The 23,575-nt window shown below is 43.5% G+C and overlaps 3 protein-coding genes across 6 annotated transcripts in view; 1 reads left to right on the top strand and 2 right to left on the bottom strand.

The window, feature by feature from the left end:
• The window catches only part of CRYBG3 (crystallin beta-gamma domain containing 3), a 79,853-nt gene extending 77,856 nt beyond the window's left edge, over positions 1 to 1,997 (top strand). The window contains exon 22 of the mRNA XM_030263801.4: positions 394 to 1,997. Within this exon, the coding sequence (XP_030119661.4) occupies positions 394 to 482 (89 nt within the window). The 3' untranslated portion in view covers positions 483 to 1,997. The remainder of the gene's footprint in view (positions 1 to 393) is intronic.
• A 738-nt stretch (positions 1,998 to 2,735) lies between these two features.
• RIOX2 (ribosomal oxygenase 2) lies at positions 2,736 to 13,607 on the bottom strand. 3 transcript variants are annotated; one of them, XM_041713665.2, is made up of 10 exons: positions 13,459 to 13,607; positions 10,717 to 11,152; positions 9,496 to 9,615; positions 8,795 to 8,923; positions 7,988 to 8,091; positions 6,096 to 6,198; positions 5,632 to 5,797; positions 5,153 to 5,241; positions 3,921 to 4,031; positions 2,736 to 2,976 (listed from the first exon to the last, which is right to left on the bottom strand). In XM_041713665.2, the coding sequence occupies exons 2-10, from the start codon at positions 11,146 to 11,148 to the stop codon at positions 2,815 to 2,817; spliced, it is 1,416 nt and encodes a 471-aa protein (XP_041569599.2). In that variant the 5' UTR covers positions 11,149 to 11,152; positions 13,459 to 13,607; the 3' UTR covers positions 2,736 to 2,814. The 3 variants fall into 3 exon arrangements, with proteins under 3 accessions (XP_041569599.2, XP_072780037.1, XP_072780047.1); XM_072923936.1 differs by lacking the exon at positions 13,459 to 13,607 and having other exon boundaries at positions 2,736 to 2,973; XM_072923946.1 differs by lacking the exons at positions 2,736 to 2,976; positions 13,459 to 13,607 and adding an exon at positions 2,983 to 3,708.
• A 2,170-nt stretch (positions 13,608 to 15,777) lies between these two features.
• GABRR3 (gamma-aminobutyric acid type A receptor subunit rho3) overlaps positions 15,778 to 23,575 on the bottom strand; it is a 53,801-nt gene continuing 46,003 nt past the window's right edge. The window contains exons 7-10 of one of the 2 annotated variants that reach the window (XM_072923955.1): positions 23,304 to 23,444; positions 20,565 to 20,717; positions 18,326 to 18,522; positions 15,778 to 17,406 (exon numbers count right to left, since the gene is read on the bottom strand). In XM_072923955.1, the coding sequence (XP_072780056.1) occupies positions 17,104 to 17,406; positions 18,326 to 18,522; positions 20,565 to 20,717; positions 23,304 to 23,444 (794 nt within the window). In that variant the 3' untranslated portion in view covers positions 15,778 to 17,103. The remainder of the gene's footprint in view (positions 17,407 to 18,325; positions 18,523 to 20,564; positions 20,718 to 23,303; positions 23,445 to 23,575) is intronic. The other variant, XM_072923956.1, reaches the window with a different exon arrangement.

Here is a 23,575-nt window from a genome sequence, read left to right as displayed (position 1 = left end):
TCCTACCTTTCCTGTCCAGTTGCTTGACAGTGGGACAAGAAACAGCAGGGCAGGGAAGAACCTTTCTCTTTTGACTCCAGAGGTTTATTTTGATCAGATGAACTGTTGTGCTTTGGGGAGATAGATAGTGCAGATGGCAAGGAGTGCAAGTTACAGAAGACAAGGTGATGAAGGAAAACCAACCACAGAATAGCTCAAAAAGAGAAAAGGAGTTTAAAAAAGAAGGCTGGTTAAAACTGTCATTGCTCAGTTACAGACAACAGCCCCCTACGTCATAGAATTCCTATTTTTCAGCTGATTTTCCTACTTAGTCATGCTTCTCAAAGATTGTGTATAGTTTTTATGAGTATTTCTTTCAAAAGCTTTCCTTCATGACTGCCTTTTGTTTTTAAGGAGGAAATTATTATGACAAGAATCACATCATTATGAATCAGCCAATAGAAAACAAACCTTCACAGAAATGGGATATTGAAATATTGTGAGTAAAATCCACCCCACAGATGGACTTTTTGTGGGCTACCAACATGTAGAGGGGAAAAAAGAACCCAACTACTGAAGTCACACACCACTGGAACCATAAGCAGCAATTCCTCTCTATTTTCCTTCATGCCAAGCACCAGCTCCTAAAAGAACTGAATTTTGCACAAATCTGGAAGATGGGAGGTTGTTCCAATGTCTCTCTGCAGGGAAGCTGATTCTGCAGAGGCTGCTCCTGTGAAAGTCACCATTACTCTTCCTCTGAAGCATGAAAGGTAACTGCAAAAGAGCAGGCAGAGGTTCTGCAGCACGGGAAGTGCAAGAGATAGGAAGGGACAGGCTCTTCAGAAATGCTGTCTTTACCTTCCTCTCACACTGCTGGAAGCTCACTGAGAAGTGAATGCACTGATGAGCTTCAAGGAACTTGAGTGGGACTTTTATGTCCCAAGTGAAACTGTTTAGGTTCCAAGTGATCCTCAATCTCTCATTAAAATGAAGTTTATTTTGTTCACAAGGACACCTTTTGAACTGAACCAAGGAACACCTTGGAATTCCAGCTCAGCATATGAAATGAGGCAATACAGGGGCCTTTCACCCCCTAAATGATACTGGTAAACCTTTGTCTTCTCTGCTTTTAACAGCACCAAATCAACTCACCTCGGCATGTATTTCCAAAGGTGCCAGCAGCCTGCACTCCAGGGCTGGCCTCATGTTCCCAGAGCAGCATGGCTGCACGTCAGGGTCATCGTGGCACCAAGGACAACTGATGGTGCAGAGCTTGGAGTGCCGGGGCTCTCCTCACTTTCCACACTATGCAACCACAGCTATTGCTCCAACAGAGCCAGAAAAGCTTTTTCCTGGCTCAACCACAGCCCCTTGGAAGACTGTGAACACCTGACATAGAAGTCCCTCAGCTCCCCAGCTTCAGCAGCACTAAATTAATCTTCATTGAAAATATTTTTTTCCAGCATTTGTACATTCAGGGTATGTATTCCTAGGACTACTTAAAGAGTTCAGGTTAGCTGAAGACAGATATTTGAAATTCCAAAAAGCTATGCCAGCTGTGCACTCAAACAGGATCATCCCCAAAGAAAGACATAACTCTTAAGTTTGCCATAGAAATAAAATATATGGATGTCTATTTTTGTATGAAATGGAGTTCTATCTAGTACTATTTAAAAAAAATTTACTTGCACTTACTATTTTACATTCTAAAATTATCATAAATCTGCTGTTTGAGTAAGATGCTCAAATGTTTGTATATATTTTTTCAACTAAAGCACTTGTTAAGCTTTTTTCCATATAAGTCAGTACATCAAGTGTTCTGCATGTGACTTTCCATATGAAATTTTAAAAGCCTGTGTAAAAAAACTGTAGTTTTTAAAATGAAGAATGACTAAATCATACTTGGTGTCTCAGTGTTACATAACAAAGTAAAGCAGGCTTTTGTACTTAAAAGACATTGAATGTAAAATGCTAACGCATGTATATTTTAACTGTATAAAACTTTTTAGGAGAAACATTTGGCTGGTTGGTTTCTTTTTAAACAAACTTAATAATAGTTTTCAGCAGATGTTGAACACATTCCTATAAAATATTTCTTTTCCAATGGCCAAAAAAAGGCAGATAAGTATATTGAATGTGTTGCTACATGAGATTGCACATTAAAAATCAATGAAGTATTATAGTAACTGCACCAGACTCACCAAACCCACTCAAGTGAGTATTGAAGATATAGATTCCAACTATAGGTTTTTGGGTTATTGTCACTTGAAATTGGTGCTGGGGGAGGTAGAGGATAAATATTATTGTTTGTTTATTCCAAGGATGGCAGCATCTGAGGGAAAAGGGGTTTTCCTGGGCAGTCTTCCCTGTGGGAACAGCACACACAGCTTTTACCAGGGAGCTTTTGTTCTGTCAGGGCAATCAATCAGATTTTTGTGCTGATGTACCTCACAAATGAAAAAAAAAAAAAAACAAGTTAATGTTTTATGCCCAAGTTTTTGGAGCCTGTTCCATGTATAACTTTAGATGTCCTCCACAGCCCAGCACCTCTCCAGAGGGAAGGGGACATCACAGCACTGGGGGCACTTAAGAGTGACTTCATCCAGCCACACACCTGGAGCTGTGGCTCACTTACCTGTTTTTCCCCATGCCCAGTTTCCCAGAAGTGTGGAAGGACAGTTAACATTTGGCACCAGAAAGCAGCAAAGTACAGATACTGCAATGCTTTGTTAGCACTACAACCAGAGGCCGGATGGATTAAAAAAAACTTAATTTAATAAACCTCAGTCTCAAGAGATCGTTGATAGCCAGAGCAGCTAATTCACAAAAGCATCAAAGAACTTCAATCAGACATTCAGTCCAGAGTGACAAGGCAAGGTTTTCTTTCTCTGCATCTGAGGTAAGGTTAAGCTCTTTAACATTAACAGTGCTGCTACTCCAGATCTGCTTCAGTGCATCCAAGTATGACAAAGGGAAGCGCAGCCCGTGAGTCTGCTGGGGAAAAGGAGACAGAAAAAGCCCCTGAGCAAAGTGCAGTGACTTGATTACACACCAGGGTGTGAGGCTGTGGGGAGGGAGCAGCAGGAATGTGCTCCATTCCCACAGCACACTCCTGTTGGTGAGAGCATGCCTCAAAAGATACCTTTAAGTAAAATAGGTTTAAATAAAACTGTAACTCTTCCATACTGTAGCACACTTTACAAGGTAGGGATGTTATGGCACAGAAGAAAAAAAAAATTTTAAATTTACCCTCTTGCTAACTCTTCCCATTATGTTAGCAAGGTCACAGAGCTTTAGTTCTAGCTGACATATGCAGTCTTTGGGCACAGAAACACAGAGAACCTTCATTCCCACACTCTTTTTTAAGAGCAGGAAGGAACATCCTGGGATATTATGTGCAGCTCAGGTACCAGTGTCCAGCCTCAGCTCTAGGGGAGCAGTGAGATTTACCTCAAAAGGGAAATAACAGCCTTGCAGCAATGGCCAAGGCAAGGCCAGGCTGTGCTCTGTTCTGCCTCCTTGGTGGAGTTGTGCAGACCTGAATTAGATTTTGGAAGAGTGAGGTCTTTACTCCCAGTGCTGACCTGCCCCAGGCTGAAGCGAGCAGCCCTACACAGGGTGTTGCAGTGCATACAGGAGCTACCACAGGTCTAACATGACAGAAGTGAGGTGCAGTGATCCCCATGGAATGTGTGCTACATCTCCAGCAGCCTCAGACAGGACCTGCTGAAGGATACACAAGTAAGAGAAGCTTTTAGTTGCTCCAGCAGCTTTGCTGGAGCTACAGGGCATGCACAAGACATCCCATTAGCATCTCAAATGTTTAATTAAGCATGAGATCACATTACTTAGTCAGCTCATCCTGGTACTCTGGGTGCTGAAGAACGCAGCCAAACCCACAGTGGCAAGATAAATTTTGGGTGTTTGCAGGAACAAACCTGTGCCAGGCCATCCTCACTGGCAGGGTCATCCTCTGTCCCCATCATGTGAGTTTCTCTCCTGTTCTTTAAGGAATGATACACATAAACCATCTCCCTCCGAATTTCATCCTAAAAGACAGCAGGGAGAAAATGGTCACAGGTGATCCACACCCTCACACCCACCTCACTCCAGTGCCAGCTCCTTAATTCCACAGGCCACTGCTACACTGACCCAAGAGCCACCTCCCACAGCAAGAAAGGACTCTCCAACACCTCTGATAAATCTATTTACAACTTTCTGCCTTAAAACTGACCCTGCTGGAGTCACAGGACTGCTGCTGTGTAGAAAACAGGCCATTTAAGGCACCTCTCATGGAAAATCTTAATGAACAGGTGTGCATCAATAAATCTCCAGTCTGAGACTGATCTGTCTCTTAAAATCCCATGCCCATTATCAATCCTTGGTGAAGGCTGTGCAATAAAATTGGGGAAAAAAGTCTCCCAACCCTACACAGTCTCACAGCAATATGGACACAAATAAAATGGAGGAGGACAGTCAGAAAGTTCCGGTATGTTTTTCTTAGAGGGACACATTCCACTCATAAAGGAAAAAAAAACAACCAACCACAAAAAAAACTCAAAACCAACTTTTACACAATAACCCATCCACTCTATGCATTTCCCCTCCCCCATAATTTTTAAAATTAAGATAACAAAAAAGCACTTCTATAATTTCATACTAATAAACCCTCACAGATAAGCAGCACAGTAAACACAGAATGATGCAAGGAGCCAGAATCTATGTTGTGAAATTAAGTTAATTAACAATTATTAAGTTCCACTGTCACCCACTAGGTACAGAGATAACTCAATAGTGAAGACTAAATGCAACCAAGAGAATTCCCTCTCTTCAGGAACCCTAATTTTGTAATTTCTTCATGTTCTTAAATAGAAAAAAAATTAAAGAAAACTCTATTATCAAGAGCTAGAGAGGCCATTTTAGCTGCTGTAGTGACTTACCCACGTGATTTAGATAAAAGCCATGCAGAATCACAGACAATATAATTCTGTACCTCCCTCCAGAAGGCTGGAATGTGCTCAGCAAACAGCCCCAGGATCTCTTAACAGCAATAATGGGATGCAGGATCCAACCAAGCAGAACTGCACAACCCTTTTAGTACAACAGAGCAACAATTCTCATGCCTCCCACTCCCCACCCCAGGCATACAAGGGGGGCTTCTTTTACTTACAGCATTCTCTTGATCTGGTTCCACGGTGATGATAGCATGATCTCTAAACTGCAGTCTGATTTTGCTATCTATTTTTGGCAATTTCCCACCTAGGAAGAATAAATTCTCCCTTAGGAAAGGAAGAAAACCAGACATGCTTCAAACTGAGCCCCCTGTGCACTACCCATTCTCTCATAGCCAGATTTTTTGTTAACCTGTGTTTCCACAGCCACAAGTCCTCAAACTTGTGGTGGAAGGAGCAATGAGAAAGACTTTTTAATTCTAGGATAATCTTTATTTCAGCCTAAGGGAAACAGTCATCTCTCCTGCCAGACACTGGGAATTGACCAAGAGAGGAGTGCAAGCGCACACGGAGCCAGGCACCACACAAAGCCGGGCCCAGACTGTGACCTTGGCCTGCCATAAAACGCTACAAGTTTTAAGTGGCAGACTTGGCCACTACCATCACATCAGCCAGTTTTGGGAAGTTCAAACTCTACCTGGAGTCAAAGGATCAGAGTCACATCCCAGGCACGGTGGCAACCGGTGCATGATGAAATCCTTCTTCATGTCGGATGATCTCAGTTCCCTGGAGTTCTCCAGACTGTCTGCAAGCCTTCTCAGAAGGCTGCTCAGCTTTTTGGTGCAGTCAGCTGCGTTCACCTGCTAAACATCCACAGAGAAATCAAGCTGAACAGACCAGGCCTAAAGCAGTGCAGCAAGGCAGTGAAAATCTGGACATTCTTTTATCTTTGCTTAGTCCCAAACCAAAGTTTGTTTCCTTCACACATTCCCCGCGAGCTGTTCACATATCAAAGCTGAAGCAGCAGGACAGGACCACCATAAGGAGGTCCCACAAGAATTCACAGCTTCACTGACTTAAAGATTCAGGAGAGAATCCTGACAGAACTTTTCTGACAGATCACCTGGATGCACCATTATTCCCTGAGTCCCACCTACTAACCATGAGCAGTTGCCTTGGAATGCTTGTCCTCAGCGCCACATCCTCTTTTGCTGCATCAAACACCAGGCCAGGAATTGCATCCAGTAAGAAATCTCCCCAAGAGCTGAAGGACAGGAATAATAATTAAAAAAAAAAAAAACCTGAAATAGTTGCATTGAAATAAAATACACATCCTACTTTTTTTCCTAGCTAGTGTTAAGATGTAAAACAATTATTATAGCCTCTTTTTTTTCCATGTCTACTCAAATGTTTCACTGTCTGCTCCCCAGTGGGAAGAAAGAACTCTGGCCAGTAAAAGGAATTGGGCATTTACTTTTTAGTGCCTCTCTTGCCCCCAGTTTTCATCTGCCAACAAATGCCTTCAGCTACTCACTGCTTTTCCAAACTGTCCTGTTTATCCCACACATGCAATCCTCTCTGCCTACTGGGATCTGGACCAGACAAACTCTGCTTTAACAGAGATGTCCCTTTTGTCTTGGTGCCTAAAAATACCTCCAAGTGCCACCTTCACAGCTATTTTCAAATTCTCTTCATTTTTCCAATGAAATGTTTCCACATCATACTTCCATCTACAAACCAAATCAAAACACCAGAACTGCTGCTGCTTTTACGTACACTTGCTGACAGCAGGGGCAGAGGAAGGCTCTTACACTTCATTGCCAATAACCTTAATGGACGATGATTCCACTTTTTAACCTTGGAAGAAGAGCAGTCTTGAAGCTTTTCCTGCTCCTCTGCTCAGCCATGACAGACATCCCCAAGGAATGTGCTCCTGACAAGTCACGCACTGGACTGGCCCTGGGCTGGTGCAGCCATGGAGAAACTGCACTGCCTCCACACAAGGCTGCAAATCTCCAGCAATCCCATTAGAAGGAGCTGAATCCTTGGCTTCCCAGCACTGCTTGGCCAATAAATCCATACAGATCCAGCTGGACAAACCCTGCTGTGCACACTGGCCACAGGAAGAGTGACCAGCAGCACTGACTGGGCTTCCACAGTGGCACAGCTGGTGGTTAGAGATTTATCTCAGTTATCTAAAATATGCCCAGACTTGTTCTGCCCTGTTTTGCAGCTAACAGAAATCCTTCCCAATTCCTAATTCAGACCAATAATTCCAAGCCCAGCACCTGAGAGCTGGTGGCAGCAGCAGCATTCTTCCCTGTGTGATAACAGTGTTTCAATGGGGGGACAAGGACCTGACCTGTGTCAAAAGAAATCTGACTCTCATGCATGGGGTAGAAAATGAAAAACACAGATTAGCAGAGAGTATTTGCATGGAAGAATTTGTCTGAAGAGGTGTGGGTGACCATCAAATACAGGAGGAAACCTGATGAAAGGAATAACTCGTGGCTCTTTATCTGGATTATGAAATGAACAGCAACTTCAGCCATGGGTGAGGGTTTTTTTTTAAAGACAGTAGTCAGTTTGCAGTTGTAACACTATCTTCCACATTAAAGTCTCCAGCTGGTAAATAATAAATAAAGCAATTAAAAAGCAATCAAGCTTGCTGCATGAAAACCTGGCAAAGAGACTGCTTCAAACAACAATGGTCTCCCTCCCCTCTTTCCCCCAAACCTTTAATTACTGCTACCTCAACACTTAGATTCTGTCCCTAACAGCAGGGCACCTATGTAGTAGTGGGGTGTATTCCATTCTCCACCTCTGGGGGGAAGCTGACATGCCCTATCCCTGTGATACCCACAGGAAAACAAACCACACAAGGGCTGGATAGGATGAACACAGTAACGACTCAAGCAGAGCTCATTACAATATTTTTTTTTTTTAAGAAATAGGACATCACTTCTTTGAAGCACCAGCTTCAGGTCTGTACAACTCACAAACATCATCTGGCAAAGGAAAACCATACAAAACAAGAAATAAAGAGGAATTACTTGTTTTGGTAGGTGCTGATGGTCACGTGTGTTGAATGGGAGATCCCATGAGGAGTGTCAGCTTGGTGAATAGTCCCTCTTGGGAAGTACAATAAGTCACCTGGCTGCAGGAAAATGAATGAGAATTGATACATTTAGGCCTCTTGGTCAAACCTTACTGTAGTCCAGAGAAAATAACTCTGAGCAGACAGACTGACAATATATATTCTTTAAAAATCACAAGACTGAGCAATTCTCCAATGTACACTTTAATAACATAAAGCAACCTACTGTCAATATTTGCTCTTCACCTGTCTGCAAACACGAGCTTTTAGCATGCTAGAACATGCACAGGAAGGGGACAAAGCAGCTGAGATGAATCTGTTGGTAATTCAGTGCCCTGGGAATTTGCTCAGATCATATCAAAAGGCAAGGCCAGTGTGTCACAAGAAAAGTCAAATCGTCTGAAAATGTTAGTAAAAACACTTAAACAAGTAGAACCTTCCTCCTCCCCTATCTTCTCACCTATGTAAATTAAAATATCTCCACAGAAAATAATATAGATCAGGGAAGTTGAGACAAAAAAGAAGTGCAAAGCACATGAAATTGCCTCCACAAAGGAAAAAATCCGTTTTCTCATGCCTTTTCTTATAAACACCAGCACAAAGAGAGCATTCATAGAGCAATACTGATGAAATGTAATTCAATTTTAACCTTATGGTCTTTAAACTTGGTCACATCAACTACTTCTAAGATCCTTGCTACCAGAGCCCAGACCACCTGAAGCAATTAAATTAAATCTTTAATATGAATTAAAAGCAATTAAACCTTTAATATGAATTCATGTGTGGGACTCCCAATCTTCTCTTCTGGCTCAACGTTGTACTCCCGAGCCAAAGGCACCGTTGGTTTGTAGAGCCGCCAGTGCTTCTCTCCTTCCAGCTGGAGGATGAACACCTGCAAAAGACCATGAATCCAAATTTTGGGGGGTGGCCTAAGGAAGCCCTGCTGCCCCTCACACATCCAGCTCATCAGGTATTTTAATTTATCTTCTGACTCACCAAGTCTGGGGAATCAAGCCAGAACCAGGGACAGAAATACTGGCAGAGGTTGCTTTTCTGACAAATACAGGTTTTCCCCTTCCCTGCTCCCAGCTACTCCCCAGCATAGCAAATGCAATTCCTTTCATATTACCTTTTAGATATCTAAATGCAGAAATTAACATTTGAACTAAATTCTTGTACTCTATTTAGAGACAACAGAGAGAAGAGTTGTGAACTGTGATCTGTTTTATCCTGAATTTGGAAATCCCTGTTCCTCTCCAGTCACTTAAACTTAGCCATTATTGTTAGTACACTTTCAGCAAAAATACATAAGGAAACACTTGCAAATAATTACCCTAAGTTTTCTGTGGAAAACCAGAACTCTTTCTTGATTGTTTATTGTGGGGAAGAGGTGGAAGCACACACAGAGGCATCCACTGCCAGAAGCCCACAAAGGGTCCCACAGACAAGGTGGTGTTGTCCTACCTCGACATCATCGTAGTGAGGGGGAAGGCCCTGAGACCCCTGGGGAGTGATGTAAACATTGGAGCCCACCAGAGACCCAAAGTAACACTCCAGCTTCTCCTGAATCTTCCACAGCTCCTCCTATTAAAAAGGAAAAAAAAAAAAAAAAAAATAGATGCTGTTACTCCTGAAGAGCTCAGCCAAGTTTGGCTGCCACCAGCCCATCACTGAGGAAGAATGGTGACATCCCCACAGGAATACACAGCCTGGGAAGCAGCTTCTCCTCAAGGCAAGCATTGCACTAGCAAAGAAGATCTGCCATGGAAGCAATGGGAAAGCCAAAAACTCTGGTGTCCCATCAGAACACTGATGTTTGCTCTCTTCCCTGTACCAACTTCAGTATGCAAAACCAGGCAAAAATCAGGCTAAACAGAGCAGAATAAAGCTCCCATCATCCCATCTGCATCTAAGAGAGAATAACACAAAGGTCAGACATCTTTTACAAATGACTCCAATTGCTTGGGAATATTCAAGTACAAACTTTACTCCTCAATACCCAACATGTGACAGGGAAACATCAGGAGATGCCAACAACTGAGATCAGTCAGTGGCACTACACGTGGGACTCAGCTGTGTATTTGAGTCCTTATTTGGGCCCACCTCACAATTAGACTGCCTAAAAAGGGACAAAAAAGGACTGCCTAAATCAAAGTAACTTCAAGTATCCAAGTCCTTTACAACAATGCAGCACCACTGTTTCCCTCCCATACACAAAGACTGAGGACACTCAGCTAAAATGGGGTGGTCACTTCCATGGTGCAGTTCAATGTTAATCCACTGGCAAGAATGGTGGAGTGTTCTGGAAGCACTTGACATGGTTTCACACTTCATCCTTGATTAAAGGGAAGTGGTACAAAACCCGTTTGCACAAGGAACAAGTGGAGCAAAGAGATAATCTAAGCACAGATGCCTAACGACCAATTATATGCATTTAAAAAGCATACTTAATACTACAGAAAAACATTATAGCATGAATCACACTTTGTTCTTACTGCAGAGCACTGGAATATGCTGGGCAGTGCAGAAGTATAAACCGTGTTTTAATACAGTTCATGTAAAGATTCCAGCAGGTCATCAATGCCAACCTCCCCTGGGGACAGATATAAAGCCATGTCTAGTGCCACTCAGCAAAAGCCACACCACATTACAAAACAGGTGTTAATTACAATGAAACAATCCCACCTTAAATCTCTGAGGTTGATGAAACTGTATTGTTGCCTTTTTCTGGTCAAAATCCTTCTTCAGCTGCATGTAATTCACTCTACCTTCTTTATTTAAAACCTTCTTTTTCCCATTGACACACCTGCAGACATTCACATCCCGCCCGTAGTACAGGCCCTGGCTGCACAGCTCCTTCAAGTGTGACAGCTGGAACAGGGACTGGTAGTAAGCAGCCACCAGGACATCATTCCTCTGAACAAGAAGTGGCTTCTGCTCCCAGTAGTCCCTGAAAAACTCCTCTTCTCCAATGGGAGAGATCAGGCTCCTGAAGAGGCTGTCTGGGCTCTCAAAACTCAGGACTAATGGAGAACCAGCTGCATCCAACCTGGGCCGTTTGCACTGAGCCTGTGTTTCCTTTGCCACGTCTGCAATCTTCCCTCCTTTCTTGGGCATCTTCCTGTCCAAGGGGAGAGAAACCCAGAACAATCAGCAAAACACAACCTCAAGAGGTCACAGGCCCAGGGCAGCAGCTCCTGCCCTGTCCAGGGGGATTTCACAGTACACTGGGAACAGCTGTGGCTTCAGGAGCTCACTAACTGCTCCCAGCTGTGATGGAACCCAATGGATCATTACCCATGCAGGAACCCCCCCACCCTTACAGAGAACCTGTGGGCAAGTTGACAGGTAGCAAGAGCTTCCAAATTATTATTTTTTTTTTTAATCAACTCAGCTTTAAGAGATTGAGTGGCAACATGCAGAGGGAGGTGGAGAGAGGGAGCAGGATCAGAAACTTGTATTCTTATTACATATCCTTCAACAGGAACAGTTTACAAAAGAGGAACATTGTTAGGCCTTTCTGTTGATGCTATGTAATTACTAAACCTACAAGCTTAAAACTTGTAAAATGTACCAGTTTAAAGACCAAAATGCCAAGATTCTGCTTTTATTTCTGCCAAGCTGTCAAACTTTGGTTTATGCAGAATAAAAATAATTATTTCATACAAGTACAGACATTTAATTTTAAAGCTGAAAGTCATTTACTTTGTTTTTCCACAGTATGTCGTGCAGAATTATGCAAGAATAAAAAAGTAAATTCACAAATGTTTTAGCTGCCAAGTTCTCAGGAATCTTAAGGTACAAATTGAGTTAACAGTAGGTCTAAACCATGTGCAGACAGACTTGCCTTGAGTCTGCTCCAGCACTTCCTCCCCCAGAGCAGCAGTAGAAGCCTGCCTGGGGAGCTGAGCTAAGCATCCTGAGGATGAGCCAGCCCAACCCTGGAGCAGCACAGCCTGGCAGCCAGCTCGGGGCTGGCCAACCCAAACTGACTCTGGGCACGTCTGAGCAAGTCTGAGAATCCAACCCATGAGGAGTCAGAACATGCTGATGCTTTCACTTCTGAATAAAAATAGCACCTTTACTCCCCAAAAGCAAATGCTATCAATGCACTGAGATGCTTTTACTTGCACAGATCCCTTATCCTGAGACCTAAACTCCAGCTGTGGCATTTCCAAGCAGCAGCAAGTTCTCCAGTGCAGCAGGACACCCTGCTGATCCCCCAGCTCCTGGGCAATGCTTCATCAGCAGTTCCTGTCCCTCAATAGTAACCTGTGGTCACCTCAGTCCTGCAGGAGGGAACTCACATCACCACCTTCCCAGCAGGATGGACATTCCCAGCAGCAGGAAGCCACTGTTCTACATGGGGCAAGGGAATGCTTAAAAAAATTAAAGACTGAAAATTAGTCCCTGGTTGGCAGCAAGATCTGAATATGCTGCTGACACTAGGATCTAAAACTGGCGTTCCCCAAATGTCAGGAACACAAATGCAACCACCCTGAATTGATGGTTTTGAATTCCAGACCTAAAGCCATCATTTCAACCTCTCAGCTCACTCAGATTCATCTAATGAAGTTAAATTCACATAGGTACTGTTCACAGAACTCTGCTTCATTTACACCATGTGCTTCTCTGTAGTGTTTTGTTATTTATCACAACTGCAAACCAACAACTGGTTTGGGTTGGAAGAGATCACCTGGCACAAGCCCCCTGCCATGGGCAGGGACATCTCCCACTCCGTCTATTTGGTCAAAGCCTTATTCAACCTGGCCTTGAGCACCTCCAGAAGATGGAGCAGCCACAACTTCTCTGGGCAAGCTGTCAGGACCTCACTAACCTCACTGGAAAAAATCCTCCCCTGTATCCAATCTAAACCTACTCCCTTACAATGTAAAACCATTCACCCTTGGCCGGTTGCTACAGGCCCTGGTAAAAGGTCTTCATCTCTCTTACAGCATTTAAGTACTGAAAGAATATCCTTGGAGAACCTTCTCTTCTCCGTGCTGAACCAGCCCAGCCCTCTCAGCCTGTGTTCACGGCAGAGGTGCTGCAGCTCTCTGGTCATTGTGGTGGATTCGCTCCAACAGCTCCGGGTCCTTCCCGTGCTGGGCACCCCAGAGCTGGGTGCAGCTCTCCAGGGGCCCCGGCTCCGGTCCCATTTCCCACCTCCCCACACCCGCAGCTCCCTCTCGGCAGGGCTGGAGCAAGAACCGAGCGGCAGAAGGGGCTGCTCGCTCAGGGACAGCTGCTGTCACCGGTGTCCCCGCACAGAGACACAGCGCGCGTTCCGCACGGCCCGGCAGCGGCGGGACTCGCTCCCCGGGAAGCAGCGGGACCACGGGCGGGCATGGCGGCCCCGGGACACGCGGCGGCCCCGCCGCCACCCCTCCCGTGCCTTCCCCTCCCGTGCCCGCAGCCCGCACTCACCCTGCGGGAGGGAGGGAGGGGATGGCGGCGGGCCGGGATAGATCGGATCGGATCGGACCGGGCCGGGATGGATCGGACCGGGCCGGGCCGCCCCCGCCGCAGGATGTGCCGGTGGAAGCGGGGCGGTCGCTGCCGCGCTGGGTGTCACGGGAGGAGCCGCTTCCGGGCGGTCGGAAGGAAACACAGCGCTGTTCCAGTGCTATTCCTGTGGGTACTGCAACAGGAACGCAACAGTGTCTCCGCTGAAGTTATTCAGAGGATTCACTTTTGCTTCGTATACGCAATGGTGTCTGGCGTTTAGCTACGCGATCTTTTCCCGGACCAAAATCCTGTTCCAGAGTCCCTCTGAAGCTGCCCCAAAGAAATCTTCAGAATCCTTACCGAGCACATGAAAACTTCCAGAAGTATTTTGAATTACCTTTACTAAAGAGGCCCGCTAATGGTTTAGTTTACATTGGCGAATGATATCAGAAAAAGATGTTAGGTAGGCTTTACTAAAGCTTTATTCTTGTGTACCGACAGCTTGAAGAATTATGAAACCTTTTAAGAATGAAGTTGCTCCGACTTAGAAATTTGAATCACCTAAGCTACCTCCCACAGGATGTTTTCTTATTACACATGGGTGTAGCAGCAGATGTTAAAAATAGTGAGACCACATCCTGCACCTCAGCTGATCACAGAAATCATGACAAGCTGTTATTTCAGCTCCAAAAAATCCACAAAGTACCCTCAGGAGAACTGCCTGAGTGCCATCAGGATGAACGCTCCCCAAGTACGTACTTACATAATGCCTGCGGTGCTTTAACTCGCAGGAAATGTTCTGGGATATAAACCCCACGCGTGGGACTGGCTGCAAAACCAGCAGGAATGGGAAATACTCGTGAATACCTTTTTAAAGATTTCCGTGCTGGTCTGCAGAGACAAATTGACTGAGAGTATTTATTACCATACCTGTCAGGAAGTTAACACATACTTCAGAGGGTCACGGGAGTTCAGCCAGCCCTCTAGCACCCCCTCTAGACAAGAAATAATTCTTTGAAATACTGTTTGTTATCTTTTACTATTTATACAAGCGACACATTTTTTTATGCATAATTTATCCGGATATAATCCCTGTCACTGCACTTAATGCAGATAAAAATTATAAGCTTTGCTGTAAAAGTTAAATGTCATCATCATTAAAAGAGCATGTAGTGACAGGACAAGGGGGAATTGCTTCAAACTGAAAGAGGGGAGGATTAGATTGGATATTAGGAAAAAAAATCTGTACTGTGATTTCGCGAGGCCCTGGCACAGGTTGCCCAGAGAAGCTGTGAATATCCCATCCCCGGAAGTGTTCAGGGTCAGGTCTGAGCATCCTGGTTTAATGAAAGGCATCCCTGCCCAGGGCAGGAGGGTAGAACTGGATGATCTGCTGTACTCTGGGTGGGGAGAACCCCTGGCCAATGGTTTCATTCACAGGAGAAAGTAACAACAGCTTTCTCCACCAAAAGCAACTCTGCAGCTCTCTGGCACCTGCACAGATGTGCCTAGAAGGTAAATGCAGGCAGGAATCTCTTTTCCTCCACACCTCCATGTGAGGGGACCAGTTTACTTCAGCCTACACAGGGCTTGGGCATGCTGTGCTGCATGGCTTCTGCTGCTGCAAATCCTGCAAGGAATTTAGAAAAGGGAAGAGATTTTGAGTCTTTTCTCCATTGGAGGCTGAGGCTTCACTGTTGGCTACACAACAAATACTTCTTGTAGGGCAGAAAAATATGTGAAAACAATGATGTTATATTAGTTCCTGTGAAAACTTTAGAAGACACATAACACATCTGGAGCAACTAGATGGGATCTTTTCAGGCAATCTGGAACATCTGTGCAGGATGCCTCATAATGGCAGCGCAGGAGCAAGGCTGTGATGGTGTATTTTTATATACAGCTATACTATACATCTGCTCAGCTTGAGGTCTGCTGTGCTGTTACTCTTGCCAAAGCCTGTGTGTCCTTTGGCTTTGCATTCCCAGCATTGTCATTCCTGGTATGGTTCTGCTTTCCATGACAGGATTTCCTGGAAAAGCATCAAAGCTGTCTCAGCTCTGATACATTTGTTTGGCAGCGATCTGTCCCGCTTACTCCGTGAGATTTCAGTCACTCAGCAGGCACCGTGTCACCACTTCTCCAGCTCTGGATCTGGGAGCTTGACAAATGCAACTCTTTGAAAAACATAAGAGACATCATCATGCTCTGAACAAACAAGATGGGAGCAAGAAAATAAGTAAACTGAACAAGAAAAAAAAAAAGTAAGTAAATAAAATAAATAAAGAAACCAGAGAGTGACTTAGGCTTCCAAATTTATTCCCACTTCCTTGACCAATAAACTTGACCAAGTATTTACCTTGTGACGCTTTTTGTCACCAAATGATCATTTTGAACTTCAAAATGATGATTTTGATCTCACTTTGTAAATATAAACTCAGCTCATTAAATGACAGACAAACCCAAGGAATTTAGTGGAAAACACTCCTTATTTGGAAAAGTTACAAAAGTAATCTTGATTCTTTTCTGGAGCTGTGAAAACTTTCTGTGTTTATCCCTGAACATCCTTAATTCAGCCTCCTTAGCCTGAACCTAAGGATATTTCCACGCAGGATTCATCTGAGACTGACAGGTTTCCTGTATGTGTCTCTGTTTTGGCACAGCTGTTTCCTTTTATTTCCTGGAACTATGCTGGGGATCACTGCTGCAAGGGGCAGACACAGCTTCTCCTCACTGGAACATTCAATCTCAAAAGCCAAAGCGAGAGGGAGGGAGGCAAAACCCCAAGTTTACATGCAACAGAAAGCAGAAGAACCGAAGGTGTGGTTGGTTTGTTCTCTTGACAAAGTTGTCTAAAATGTCTGACTCAAAGCCTGTGTTTCTAAGCCAAAGAGTTCTGCAAGAAGCAGGGGATTACAGCAGGTAGAGGTGAGGCAGAGGTGAACTCATGAAGGACACAGCTCATGCTGGAGATGCTGCTCATCCACCTAGGAAGTGGCTGCAAGTGCACAGGGTCTGGAACGTTGTCCCTGTGCTGCCTCAGGGATTGGTGAGCCAGATTCTTCAAAGCATGGAGAGTCATGGACAGCTGACAAGGGTGAAGGGTTTTCTTGAAGCGCTGCTGATGCACAGTCTACAAAGCCCCATCAGCCTGGCCTCCTGCTGGTCCCTACTGCACTGCTGAGCCATAATTTTCCCCCTGGTTCCCATTCAAGGGCAGAGGCTGCTGAGGTGCACAGGGGTTGCCCAGGAAAATTGGAATGCAGGAAGTGAGCCAAGGACAGGAGCTATCCCAAAGGTATCCCAAAGTGGTTGGTGCCGACTGCTGACCAAAACAGGGGGTGACAAAGGGCTCCCTTAGTGAGCACACAGCTGCTGTGCTACTGCAGTGGAGCCTGTGCATGGGGTCACCCCGGTGAAGCTCTGCGTAGTCCAGTTGGAAAAGAACCCAGACACGTGAGAGTTTTTCATGAAGAGTTTTGCTGCTAACCAAACCAGGTCAGGTTTGATGCAGAAGTCTCTTTTGGAAAATTGTAACCTTTTCTTCTACTGCTGTTGCATTATTTTTGAAGTACGATGCAACCCTCATAAACAAAATAAAGTCTAGCTCATAATAATTTTTGTTCATATGTACAAACCCCAGTAAAAAAAGTTGAACACAATATATACACTGGGAAATATAATCCTGGAATACGTGTCAATAACGTGATTGTTCTGTAAAATAATCCTGCTCACGTTTCCCTTCAGAGATCTCTTCCTCTTCAAGCGAGGTGTGTCAGCATTGGAGATGTTGGTTTGACTTGCCCTGGTCTCATTCTCCTCACAGGGCTCTGGGAAGGGACTCAGGTCCATGTCCTCATCCGTGTCATGGTAGCAGCCGTCGAAAGCCATCGCTTGCACTGCATCCATGCTGTACATTCCTGAAGCCTGGCAACAAAGGAGAGTTACTGTGTGTCTGGCAGGAGCCATTGTGGCAAATCATAAATGAATAAAACAAAGACAAAGAAAGCTTTCCCCTCAGTGTTGTTCTCTCTGTGGAGAGCATGTGGAGAACAGTATGGCTCTCTGTGGGGCCTGCCCCTTGAGCGGGACATGAGCAAGGAAATGTCATCAAATGTCATTAAACACACTTGTCTGCCTGATTATTGCCAGCTGCTGGCTGGCAATTCCTGCCTCAGCTGCTGAAACAGAAGAATCTAACTCTCTCCTGTAGGTCTGTGTTGCTGGAGTTGTGGGAAATTACTTCAAACATTTCTGGGAGTAAGTTTTTGATGGGATTATCCAATCATGTGAGCAACACATGCATTCTTTCTGTGCTCTTCCCCTCATGATATTCCAGCAAATGAGTTTAAAGAGGGGATATTCTTCAAGCAAAGGTTTTAAGTGAGAGTTTCACAGAAAGCAGATGTTTAACTTGTGACTATTTCTGCTTCAGGTACACTTGTCTAAAAATGACCTTGTCATTCATCTGGTCTTGGGACAAAAAAAGAAACAGGAGCAGGGAGAAATATCATATGAGGGCATGCTGAGGTCTATTTCAGAGACAGGAGAAATACCTTGATTGACAGGTATTGGAAAATAGAAGGAAGGTTATATTCCTCTGTGGGGGAAAAAAGGGGAAAAAATATCCCTAACCTCTGCCACAAGAAAAAGAAGTGAAAGCACAGATCTTTCAGGATCTCAGAGAGGAGGACACTTTGTCTCTCTTCACCCAGGTGAAAAAAAAAAAGTGAGATACAGAGTGGAGACAGAGATTGTTACTATTCTGTTATCACAGAGGTGTATCAGGACTACTCTGTGGCTTGCATGATGCTTTCATAAAGCAACAAGACACAGAGGGTTGTACCTTGCCCCTTTTTTTGAGTTGTTTTCTCTCTTCAATTGTGGTGAGATAGTTCACCGCTGCATACTCGATGACTGACAGGAAGACAAAAAGGAAGCTGATCCATAAATACACATCCACAGCCTTTATGTAAGACACTTGAGGCATTGAGGCACTTACTCCTGTCATGATGGTGGACATTGTCAGCACTGTAGTTATACCTGCCAGAGAGAAAAGAGAGGTTATCACAGTTCTGGCCAGCTGGTTCTGTTTAGCTCATCACCACTGCTTGGACAGCAGAGCTTTGTGAGGGTGTGTGATTGACACCCCCTTTAACTCCCTCACACAGGCTCTGAGAAGTGGAGTGAACCATGAAGGACCCATCACACACAATACTGAGAGCACTAAATCATTTCTTTGCTCAGAATGGTCATTGAGCAGCATAAGGAACACATTTCTGTGACAGCTTTGGGCACTGCCACACACAGGTGAAAGCTGTGGTCATTCTTCACTTCCCAGAGCCAGGGCTGCCACTGTGTATTTTATTGTCCAGGAAAATCACTAAAGAATCACCATTTTCTCTCCCAGCCCTTTCTCAAATTGTACTTCTTGAGGACAAATATCAGCCTCTATGTCCCTGTCATAACTCCACAGCTCTCTAAAAACAATCTAGCATAAAAATACTATGGCCACTGAAACTAAGAAAAAATTATCATTTGCCTCAGTGTGACCAAAATTTCACCCTCATCTTTTCAATCTCTGCTCTTACATCAGCTATTAATCTAATTTTGGTTTGCTCCAGCTCAGGAAAAAAAGAAAAAACAACACCCAACTCAGGCTCTGCTTTTAAAGAAATCAATGTAACTCTGGAAGTGAAAACATCTTGACATCTGTGAGACAGCACTGTCAGCTGCAGCCCTTCTCCAGTTCTACACCAGTTCAGTTCCACTGGAATATACAAGAATTTTCCCTCTACTCCTCTGCAGCTTCTTTAGTTTGAAGGATGGAGCTTGAAATACACCATATAAGAGGAAATCAATTTACTTAATGTACATATACTCTAGGCCAAGGAGCTAGGCTTATTAAACTTTGTTGTTAAGGTTTTCCTATAAATTATGTATGATTATGCTAATGAAATGTGCTTTATTCATGGAACTCCTGATGCATAACCTTCTGCAGAAATCCATATATAAAGAACATGATCAGCAAAACCATCTTGACAACATTAAAAATTGCCTACTGAGAATTAAAAAGTTATTTTTAAAGATGAAGTTAAATTTCTTCTAAATAAAAGGAATTCATAGATTAATAAAAGTAGGTAGGAGGTACCATAATTTGTTTACAGATTAATAAAGAGATTTATATCTCATGTATTAATAGCTTTAGACTGTGCCAATAGAAAGGGACCTGAGTGGCTACCATCCTATTTTTTCTAGATTGATATCGTTACAGAGAAAAATGAGGGCTTTTTCTCTTATCTAAGAAATATGGCAACATACAGTTGGCTTCTGGGACCAGCATCAGTGAGATAAAATAACAGGAGCTTCTTTATTTTATCCTGACAGTTGCAGGACTCAGGTGCTTTATGGTCACTCAAGGCCATCAGCATTATATTCACAACAAAGACAGCCTTGGAGTGCCATCCACTGATTCACCAGTGAGAAAAAAAAAAAAAAAAAAAAAAAAACTTCTATAAAAAACACTGTAATAGGTCCTCTTTTCCTGAGCTGAGGTGTTCAGAATTTACTTTTCGGCTTCCACAGATGACTGTGTGCCTTGCACAGCTAAGACACCAAAGAAAACATTTCTAAGGTGTCCCACAGTGAAGACTTTGGCACACAGGCAACTGTTTCCAAGTTGGTAGGAAGATAATGAATGTTTATTGAGAAAAAGAGGAGCTGCAGAGCTTTTCCATAGATTGGGCTACACCTAATGATTCATGGATTTGGGGAGGGATCTGACTGCCTGTGACTTTGCTAGGAAGAGGGAAGGATAACCAAGGTTTTGCAATTAAGTAAAATTCTATCAGGAAATCTGCAGAATCATCCCTTTTTGCTTTTGTGGTGTGCGAGCTGTTTCCAAAAATAGCAAAGCCAGTCTGAACAAACATCCCCTTTCCAAATGTAGGTGGTGACAACAGAGGCAATAACAGTGTTGTTCAGGCAATTATTTTTGCTCATGTCCTGTGTAAATAAGCTAACGTAACTGCAAACCCTCCCCTCTCGAGTCTATCCTTCCCAAAGAATATATAGCAAAGATTTACCTAATGACACCCTGGCAGGAACAGCTCTTCTGTCAATCCAAAAGGAAACCCAAGACAGCATCACCATCAGCATGGCTGGGAAATAGGATTGCAGCACAAAAAAGAAAATATGTCTTCGGAGTGCAAAGTTGATAAAAAGTCTGTTGTACCAACCTATTGGGGAAAAAAAGGGAGAGGAACAGGTAGGGGAGAAGAGGAGAGAGCTGTGTTACTTGTGAGCTCTGCTTGCTGGCCCCTCCTTCTGGCAGGAGTGGTATATCCATAGCAGGAGCAGTAAATGCCTAAGAAATCTTGCCAGCATCTTAGTTTTACACAGTGCTTTACAAACTGTCCATCCTCCCTCGTTTATGGGAGCATGTCTAAAATACTCTGTTATAACTGAGGTTGGAAAATTTAAAAAAAATCAAACAGACTTGAAGTTAAACTGCCAGGAGAATACAGACAGGATAAAATTGTCCAGTGATGCCAACACTCTGCCTTCCCTAAATTACCTGATAAGAAGCAGCCCTTCCTTCCAATTAGGTTTTTTGGGTTTTTTTTCGTTTGGTTTCTTTTTTTGGTGGGAGCCACCTGCTTGCCAGCCCAGCACTCACTTTAGAGGACAGGGTGCCATCTAGTGAATTTTGGGGCATGCTCTGCCTCTGCAGCACTGCATTCGTGCTGTACCTCCTGCCACAGCAGGGAAACCAGGTTTCAGGGAGGTAAAAAGGCAGAAGTGGATGGCTGCACAGCATCTGCCTGTCCAGGACAGACAGAGGCATCCGTGAGCCTGTGCTGGAGCAGTCCTGCCATCACAACGAGTGACTCTATAGAGAAGGACATATCAAAATGAACCCCAAATAATATTAAATGTTCTGTTGTGTTTTCAGTTGTGAAGAAGGTTTTATGCTTTAAAGATTATTGTCTCTAAAACAGATTAAAATTGTTGCTCCTCTGGAGGTCTGGGAACTCCAAAAGCCTAAATACCTAAATTCACTGAGATTCACAGGAAAGGACATGCAGAACCTGAAATGCAGAAAGCTGCTTTGTGGGAATGATGACTCTCATTAGAGTGGTGCTGTTTGTTCTCCACTATCATTTACTTGGAGGGTAAATTTGCTTCCAACAAGAAACAAGAAAACAACAGAAAGTGGAACCTCCTGAACAAAACAAAACCTCAAAGCCAAGCATAAGCCCACAAAGGACAACATTCTGATTATTCAGGTACTTCCCAGTGGTCCCTGAGACTTAAAAAAAAAGTCTTTGCTTTCACCCTTATGCTGCTGAATAAGCTCACCTCAGAACCTCTGCATGTTAAGTGTAAAGTTACACTCTGCAAAGTCAAAGATGCTGTGAGGGTGCTGCAAAGCTCTGGGTGCAGGGGCATTGTGAGGGTGCCCTGCTGTTCACAAGGCTCTATTTTCTTGCCTCAAGTGTTTTTTGATGAGAATAGCAAGGCAGAAAGAAGCCAGATGAGCCCCTGGAACCAGTCTGGTGGAAAATATCCCAGTCTCCTTCTGGCAACAAGGACAAATTTGATGTAGCTCTCAGGAAGGCACAGTTATAGCAGGGTAGCCACATGACAGTAACTTTTGAAAGATGGAGCTCTGTTCTTAGCTTATACAGGAGCAGGAGATAAGGGTGAAGAACCTTATCAAGCTGTGAATTCCTTGCTGCTCTAGTCTGCATCATAATTTAAACTGGGATTCCTGCATTCAGTAGTAGCCACCACAAATTTGAATGGCCATCTTTTGAAAGCAAAAAGAAAATAACCTGTAAATAAAATACACCAAATAAATCTGTCTGCTGCTTTCCTTAAATGCTTTTTTTCAAAGAGTTGTGCACTTCACCATAATAAATGGAGTAATTTCTCTCTTATTCATCTGTTTTGATATAAAGGACAATAACCAAACTGAAATTAATTTACTCAGAATGTAAAGTACAATTGCAATAGTGCTGTTTCCTTTGGTTAAAAACCCATGGTTAGACTATTTACATAGAGAAGTCTTTCAAAATTTATCATTTCATGTAGACTACAAGGAAAATAAACTCCACCCTCCATGAAATCAAGACTACAATGAACTCCTAAAGCCTTGTGCAGTTTGCCAGAAAGTATAGAGCAAGATCTACAGGAAGAAATAAAAACCTGTCTGGGGAAGATCAACCTGAATTTAAACTATGTTGCACTGACATAAAGGGATTTTTTTCCTGCAGCTTTATGTATAAACAAGGAAAATTAAGCAAATCATGAATTAGACCTGAACAGGTAAGAAATAGTCTCATTTGAAAATCGTCCAGTTAGCAGACTTTTAGTGATGTTACACAGCTTCAAAACTGAAGGTATTTTAGCACACTGGAATTCCTCTTGTTTGCTTTCTAGTATCTGACCTTTTAGGATTTCCATTTTCAAGCTTTTCTGTACAGCCAGGACATAAAGATTCCTGTAATATCAATACTCCAATGGCTTTCAGAGAAGCACCATGATTTTGCAAGAGCTTATAACAGCACATTTTTGGTGGTTGTGCATTTTTCCAGGTTCCTAATGACAGATATGAAGTCACAAGTATTATTATGCCCTTTTTTCCCCTAAAATAAAGTTTTATATTGGTAATGCAAAGAGAACCAAGGCCCCAGACTGACAAGACCTCATTTTAACTGATCTCTCAGCAGCCACTGTTATTTATTAGCAAAGAATTTGAAAGACATTCTGCATTATTTTATTCTGTGCTTCTCTCTTTGGAGGAGAGGGGCTTACTGTACCAGTACTGCTGTAAAATGCAAGTCCACTGGAAGCACTGAATTCCTCAATGAAGAACTGGGAGAGGGAGATGTGCTCATCTGTGCTCAAGGATTTGTTGCCATGTTTCCAGTACAACATCAGATCATCTTCATTGTATGCATCTGTGAGAGAGCAGAAACTGAAGTTATAAAGTTACTAAAGTTAATATCTCTAGTTCTTTCCTTTCTTAGGGAGAGAGGACCACTCAACCAGTCTGGGAGAGCCCCAAAGAGACATTTTTTTCACACCAGTT

The sequence above is a fragment of the Taeniopygia guttata genome, chromosome 1 (genome assembly GCF_048771995.1).
Source record: "Taeniopygia guttata chromosome 1, bTaeGut7.mat, whole genome shotgun sequence".
Taxonomy (NCBI): Eukaryota; Metazoa; Chordata; class Aves; order Passeriformes; family Estrildidae; genus Taeniopygia; species Taeniopygia guttata.
The sequence above is the reverse complement of the archived record's forward strand: the minus strand, read 5'-3'. Positions and strand labels throughout refer to the sequence as shown.

Excerpts from the sequence above, each read along its gene's own strand:
- RIOX2 (XM_041713665.2), bottom strand. The coding sequence starts at position 11,148 with ATGCCCAAGAAAGGAGGGAAGATTGCAGACGTGGCAAAGGAAACACAG. Across the intron at positions 8,924-9,495 it reads CTCACTACGATGATGTCGAG|GTGTTCATCCTCCAGCTGGA; the intron begins GTAGGACAACAC and ends GGTCTTTTGCAG. Across the intron at positions 8,092-8,794 it reads CACATGAATTCATATTAAAG|CCAGGTGACTTATTGTACTT; the intron begins GTTTAATTGCTT and ends ATTTTCCTGCAG.